The sequence below is a fragment of the Talpa europaea genome, assembly GCF_964194135.1.
Source record: "Talpa europaea genome assembly, chromosome: 5".
NCBI classification, from domain to species: domain Eukaryota; kingdom Metazoa; phylum Chordata; class Mammalia; order Eulipotyphla; family Talpidae; genus Talpa; species Talpa europaea.
Window position 1 is genome coordinate 47,497,319 of NC_140071.1, and position 7,652 is coordinate 47,504,970.

General features: G+C 46.3%; 1 protein-coding gene across 1 annotated transcript in view; it reads right to left on the minus strand.

Annotated features, from left to right (window-relative positions):
* Window positions 1-6,637, minus strand: part of PDE8B (phosphodiesterase 8B) — a gene marked incomplete at both ends in the record, with an annotated part of 202,820 nt that extends 196,183 nt beyond the window's left edge. Inside the window, one exon of the mRNA XM_084233803.1 lies at window positions 6,602-6,637. Coding sequence (XP_084089929.1) covers window positions 6,602-6,637 — 36 coding nt within the window. The remainder of the gene's footprint in view (window positions 1-6,601) is intronic.
* Between the last annotated feature and the right edge of the window lie 1,015 nt (window positions 6,638-7,652).

The following is a 7,652-nucleotide window of genomic DNA, read 5'->3' on the forward strand; positions in this document are numbered from 1 at the left end:
ACTATCAACTGTGCCCCTGCCTCAAATAAAAAGTTGAAAATATCAAAAGCTAAAACTGGGGATACACATTCACAAGCAATGTCAAGTACATCACAGCCACTGCTAGTCAAGAGCAATTTGTAAGATGCTGCCCCACCAGCAGTGGCAGTCACAGATTCAGACTCGTAATTAAGTCACAAGACACATTTGGCTTTAATCTAGCACTGCCTTAACTCAGTATTATAGTAGGAGACAGTGTGGAAATGCAATGTGAGCAGTCTGTGGGAAGTCTGTTGTCTTGCGGGAAAGCCCGTAACTACCCACCACGTAGAATCTTGGCTTCCTCCCCCACAAGGGTCCGCAGATTTGCACAGTGGCTAGGGATGAGGTGGATGGTCACCTGACCTGGAGAAGTGACCACCTTGGTTTCCTACTGGCCTCTGTATGGCTCCAGGTCTCCAAGCTCAAAGCCATATGACAACTCCAAGTTCTCCCAGTCCTGGTGCAGTCCCAGGAATCTAGAGTTTCATAATAATCAAAACAGGTCATTCTCCTGCTCCCAGCCCTGCCCCAGTATAATGCAATTCACATTTATCTTAACTCCTGTTTCCAGGGAAGAGATGCTGTGAGAAGTAGGTCTGCTGCAGTCTTCCAGGCAGGTTAATGGGAAAAGGTTCCAAGTCTAACTCTCAGATGCCATTGACTGCAAACCACGCCCTGATTTCTGAGTTATTAAAAAAGGAAAAAGGGCATCTCAGAAATACTAAAATACTACTTTTATACATCACTTTAACTGCCAACTCTAGCTGCCTCAAACGAAGTGGGGATGAAAATTTTAAGAGGCTATTTAAAGGGGTAGTCTCTTGCGGTCCTTTTTGGTTCTCAAATTGAATTGTGAACCTCTGCTTTATAGTGCTGAACTGTTGGGGCTTTAAAAGGATCATGCAATTACTATCAGACTAAGCAATATTTGCCTCCCTGGAGAGCTCAAGCAGCAGAGCCTCTGGGTCTGTGCCCCTGGGGCATGTTCTGGCCCACAGTACTCTGGGCCCAAAGCATCCTTGAGATTATGAAGTCTCAGAGTATATCATTTTGATTCCCTGTATATTCCAAGCACTTTATACACATTACCTCATTTAATTGCCACAATAACCTTGTGAGATAAAGACTACTTTTCCCCATTTACAGATGAGGAAACACTGCTGGTAAGTAGTGGAACTGGGATTTGAACCCAGGCAGTCTGTTCAGGTTTCCTGCTCTTAACCACCATGCTTATCTACTCTTACCTACACTCACTCACCCTGCCTCACATTAGACTCAATACCATTAATAAAAGGTTATCTAATACAAGTAGTAATGCTGCACCTCTTTAAATAACACCCAGGGAATTCAGAAAATGATACTTTCTGTTAACCAGTGGGGGAGGAGAGTTGGGTAGAGAGGGGATGTGAAGAGGGAGATGACTCCATAAAGTACCTTCAGAAACATACTAGCCTCCTCAAATAAAAACAGAGTAATTATACCTCAGTATGTGTGTTAGGGGGAAAGGATGTCCTGAGCTAATCCCATACAGGCTTTGTGGACCCCATCCCCACTCCAGACTAAAGCCATCAGGACATTGGGAAAGACAAATCCCATCACCACCAAAGGGAGGGTGGCTGGGACCTGAGGGTGGAGTTGGGCAGCCAGGTTGGATATAAAAACCAAACACGTGGGCCTTGTGGGGGCTCGCTGTCGCTAGCCTCCTGGCTTCACAGCTCCTGGCTGAGGCCAGCTCTCAGAGCGCCATTTTGGGATTCCTGATCGGCGGATCGGGTAGGACTCATTTAAAACTTTGTTTCCCACTTTTCTCCCTGAGCTGTACATTTCCTCATTTCCCCTTCCCTTGTAAATAAACCTTTTATTAACCTTTCACGTGTGCCTGCAGTAGAGCATTGATAAGTCCTTTTAAGCGCGCGGGTGAGGACCCACAGTCAGGCACCCCGTTTTGTATCGGGGTTGCTCTACAACATGTGCTATCTGATAAAGACAGTGTGTTATGGGCTGAACTGTTTATTCCCAAACTTCATAGGTTGAAGTCCTTGACTGAATACCTCAGAATGTAACTGTATTTGGAGAGAGGGTCTTTTAAGAATTAACATTAAATGAGGTCATGAGGGTGGGCTCTAGTCCAGTAAGTCTGGTGCCTTCATAAAAGAGATTAGGGCACAGTCATAGAGGGAAGACCCAGTAAAGTTGCAGGGAGAAGATGGTAAAGAGTAGTCACCCCCAAATGCATTTCTTTGGCATGAGGATTCTTTTGAGCTGATTTATTTTTAAAAAAAAGTGCAGACAGGAAAAGTCCTAAAACCAGAATACAAGTTCCCCTTCTGTAAGAGAGTTTTACATTAGAAAGGGGACCTGTCCCAGGAAGACAATTATTACCAGAGATCACTTCTTCACACTTACCTGCATGGCAAGTTAAGTTTGCTTACCAAAGATCTCCTTTCCTCACCTTCCCAGGAATTGTCTTGCACCCTTTCAAGTTCAGACTACTATCACTTTCCTTAGGCCAGGATGGTACATAAGCTTCAACTGACTGGCTGCCTTTTGAGTCTCATATCTTTGTGGGATTCCCATAAGGAAGTAAATTTTTGCCTTCCTGCAAATCTGTCTTTTATTACAGAGTGGTCTGGTGAAGAACCTATAAGAGCAGAGGGAAAATTATTTTTCCTCCCCTACCATGGCCATCTACAGGTCAAAGGGAGAGACCCTCAGAAGAAACTAGGATTGCCTGCTGACATCCTGACCTTGGCCTTCCAGATTCCAGAACTGTGAGGAAGTAAATTTCTGTTGTGCAAGCCACCCAGTCTGTGGTACTTTGTCAAGGCAACGCAAGAAACTAAAACTTAGTGCAATGTATGTCCGACACCATTAACTTTATAAAGACAGAAAAACATGTGTAAGGGTGAGGTCCATGTAACTAATTCTGTCCAAAGGACTTTAAATGAAAGAAAATGCTTCCTTCCTGGGCCAGCCATTTAAGAGGTGGTGTTAATTCTCCACACTCTACTCCACTACCCTTGGACCATAGAATTGACACGTTCTAGACGGTGAGGCATAAGAAGGCAGAGTTTCCTGAGTGACTGTGTGGAACAGGGCACTTGGCAAACTTGCTTTGGACATATAATGTGAGTGAGAAACCGTATTTTTTAAATCATGGAAGTTTCAGGGCTATTTTGTGACTGCCATATAGACTAGCTTCATCTTACATACAAATCTACCCCAAATTAGCTAGGGTACCAAAACCATAAATTTCAGGAGTTCATGTGCCATTAGGTGAAACCATATTTAACTTCTGGTATTATAGGTTAAAAAGTGGTCAAATGTGAACAATTTCATTTGTTCTATATCTTATAGGACATATTTGCAGAAAAGATCTTGACAGCCAACAAGTCCCACCATCACTAGTGTGCAAAATATATAAGATTCATTCAGATTTATTGATTTACCAAAAGCCCAAAAACATGTTAGCAGGAAAACTGAACCCCAAACTGGAAGTGATACTTCTTTTTATGAGGGCAAGTTGGTAAAATCTATTGAAAAGTACATATCAAATAATAACCATGCTTTTTCATACAGTAATTTCACTCCTTGGAGTTGATTCACCAGAAATACCTGAACAGGTGTGCAGAAATAAATAAATGAGAAGTCCCACTATGGTAGCACTCTACTTGATTGGAAAACATATAAATAAATCCAAAGGCCCAGTCATGGGAAATTGGTTAAAAAAAAATATAGCACATCCATCCCTCTGTAGTCAGATTTTTACAATTAAAAACAAAAATGTAAACTACTTTGCTCTTATGAAAATATACCCAATCATACTGATAAGAGCAAGAAAGTATAAACAGAATGACCATTCATAAAGAGTTATTAATCTCATACACTACAAGTGTATGAAGTACCTGACACTTAGTAGGTTGTTAGTGCTTGGATCATGATAAGTAATTCCAAGTAGCTGGTCCAGCTCTAGTAACCAACCAGCTGTGTGATCTCAAGCAGGAAGCTTCAGTTCCCTCACCCTGTATAAGTGAAAGAAATAATAGCACTTCCTTCAGCAGGTATTGATAGGATTAATGAGACTATGTACATAAAGTGCTTAGAACAAAGCCTGGATCAGGGTGAGTGACAAATCATTATTCACCACTATGGCAATGATGATAATACTCACCTCTGGAAACCTGAAGAAAAGAAGTTTTTTGTAATTTGTGTTGTGTTTACTTCTGCTTTTTTAAGACACTTAAAAATATATTAAGAGGACATAATCATTCTGCTTATTTTCCTTCCTGAAGTTAAATAAAAAGGCAATGCTTTCTAAAACAATCTTATCTCAATAAAATCTAGCAATATTACACATTCTAAATTTAATGTAACCGCTAAATTCTTTAATGTAGCTTTGAATTGTCTGAAGATGATTTCATTACAAAAGTGATAACTGTTTTTCAGTGCAGCTAATATTAACTGAGTCATTCCCAGGTAAATAGTTTATGGAGTACAACCCAAGAGGCCACCATGAGATATGCAGCACACTCAGCCCTCATCTATTGAGGGACCAGTTTGGGGCTTCCTCTACCATTCCTGAACCTCCCTAGTTTTGGTGAGTGTGTTCTAAAATCACAAAAAGGACATTTTATGGAACCATGCTCTAACTGAAACAGGACTTTCTATTTGAGCTCTTTCACAGCATATTCTAAGTATTAACCAGCCAAGCTTATTTCCCTAAGCCCTTAGGATTTGTGTGGACCTATAAATTATTGTAATTAAAATTCAGTTCACCCACAATTCTGATCTAGTATCCTTCACAGGATACTCTGTGCAACCAAGTACAATCTAGAATGCAAAGAACTAGACTATGGAAGCTTGGCAAGTTTCTGCCAGAGTGGAGTTCAGAATATAATGCTCTTTTGAGCCCTTTTGTGGCATGCCCAAAGTTTCACAGCTGGTCAGAAGTACAGCTAGAGCTCAGAACCTAGTCCTGGCTCCCCAAAGCAAGCTCTTTCCACTGCTGGTAAATTTTCATTCTTCTGGGGGTTTTCTGTTTGGTTTTGTTTTTTGTTGGGGGGGGGGGAGTAATGTTTGTTTGTTTGCTTCGTTTCTTGGAAAACCCTGCAAAGTTAAAATAGCTTATTCAAGGTCAGAGGGGCAATGGAGCAGAACTGGCAAAGCAAGTCAGCAGATATTAAACTCCTAGAGGGCGTGTCCTCTGCTCCTCACTTACCCCCTCCGGCCCTGGGTAAATGTTTGTATTGATTGTCTCCCAAAACACAGTATAGAAGTCTCTTTCGTGAGGTTAGCACAAGTTTGACTTCAGGTTCTGATAGTTGCCTCTGTTACTGTCACAGCAGGCACACCACTCAGTGCCTTGAGCATAAATAATTTTTTTTTTTTTTTAAAGAAAAGGCTGCTGGGGCAAACATAGACACAGCTCAACTGCGGTGGTCTTGCAGGTCTAGTTAAACTCTGCTCACCCAGAGCAACTTGTTGACACCGTATTTCTGCAAACTGGATACTGTGAACTCGTATGGTAATGAGCCAGAAGCAGATGGATATAGTCAAGGCTAGTATAGACGATACAAAAGAGCCTGGTGATGGTTGAAGACCCCTAGGCAACCTTCATAAAAGCGGTGCAAGTCTCATCTCCAGAAACAGTCGAGGGGACCATGTCTACTTGATCCTAATAACTAAGTTCATTTCAGGTGACTCGCTGACGCCCAACAGAACACCCGTAAGTTTAAAGTGGCAGCACCGCCTGCGCAGACTTCCCCCTTGGACGAATCGCCCCCTCTCTAAACAGCACAGATCATTCTCATCTGCGCTTTTCTACACCCACGGCGTGAGCCTCTTTGTACCTACGTTTCATTTCGCATCCCCTCCCCCTCAGGCGAGTGGTTTGAACCTCACGCTCAGTCTGCCCCTGGAGTTGAGAGTGCGGGTGGAAGTGGGACCCCGGGATCGCGCAGTCCCGAGGGCGGAAGAGAGGGCCCCGAGACTTCAGGTGCCTGGACAACCCCCATCCCTCGCCTGGACAACCCCCCTCCCATCCGGGCTTAGGGCTGGCGGCGGTTCGTTTCTCGGAGAGGAGGCACCTAAACAGCCAGTGAAGCAAGAGGAGGAAAGCAGGGCACCGCCAAGGCGCAGTGAGAGCGTGGGAAAGTCGGGGTGCAACAGGAACCGGGGGAGCTGACTCGACGTAGCAGCCCCGGCTAACTCCAGGGAAAGCGCGGCGCACGCAGCGAGGCGCCTCACGGAGGCGGACGCGGCGGGCAGTGGGCGAGCGCTGCTTGGGATGACGACGCCTGCGGTCACGCCGGACACGCGAGGTGCTCCCTGCTGGGAAGAAGAGCGCTGCGCCCCGGACACGCAGAAACGAGGAGGGGAAGGGAAAGAGACTCTCCGCAGCTGCGGGGTTGTCCGAAAGGACCCCGGGGGACAGCGCTGGGCTTGCACCTCTCCACCCTAACGCCTAGCGGCTAGCCCCCCAGCCCCGCCGCTCGCCCCTCCGGCGGGTGCCCAGGTGGGAGAGGGCGGGCCCCGGCTGGTGCGCGGCGCGCTGCTCGCGGGGCGTGCGTGGGGGGCTCACCTGGAGGGCGCTCGGCGGGCGGCGCGACGGGTCCATCCTGGCAGCGGACGGCGGCCGGGCGCCCCGGGGTGCCCGTACCCCGCGCCGCAGCCCCGCCGAGGGCACAGGGGTGCGTTACTGCTTACCCCCCGCCTCTTGCCCACGGGAAGGGTCTGGTAGTTCCGAGGGACTCAGGGGCCGAGAGCCGGAGCTTCTTTGCGCCTTCACTCCCCAGGCGCGTCCCGAGGCCGGCGGGTGGCTGGGTCCTAGCGCCCCTCCCGCGGTGTGGGGTCCCCGAATTGGGCCCCGCTTAGTGCCCCCCTAACTTCTCCGCTCTGGGCAGCGTTTCTCCCGCTCCTCAAGGGAAGTGGACTTGCGGTGGAGTCACCAAACTTGGCGCCTTTTTGAAAATGGGGATTCAGGGTGCTGCACAGCGTGCCCACGCTCCGCGAGCCTCTCCGCGAGCCTCTACCCCAAGAAAGCACCGGTGGATCTGATCTGCCCGCGTCCCTCAACGTAGATTCACATATGCGATTATTTTAACGAGAGTCTAAAGTCAGAGACATTAATCATTATAAATCTATACAACAGATCGTATACAATAAAGATCCTTCTTCCTCAAGATAGAGGAGGACCTTTTGTATTCAAATGAATATATAAACTACACCCTGCTATAAGAACGGGGGTGGTGGTGGTGCGGGAATAAACCTCAGTTTTAATACAAGTCAAACGTGGATCAAGCCAAGGGTAGCTAAAGCTTTCCGGGCCCCCTCCCAATCTGCTGAAGGAATTGGAATCAAAGGTCTTTCAAACACTTTCCAAAAACTAATGAATTGGACCTAATTAAATGCCTCAGCTTTAAATAAGTGTGGGTCTTGCTTGTGGTTATTACCACACCTGCCCCATAAGTGGCTCCTTTAGGGTGGAGGGATTTCTAACAAAGACCTAGAGAGCCTTAGCTGCCCACAGGGCTGAGTCAGTCCTGCCAAAACTAAGATCAACACTAGGGATCTTTCCCTGGTGACTTTATCATCCAGAGAGGCTGATGAGATTTCTAGTGGTTAAAAAAAAA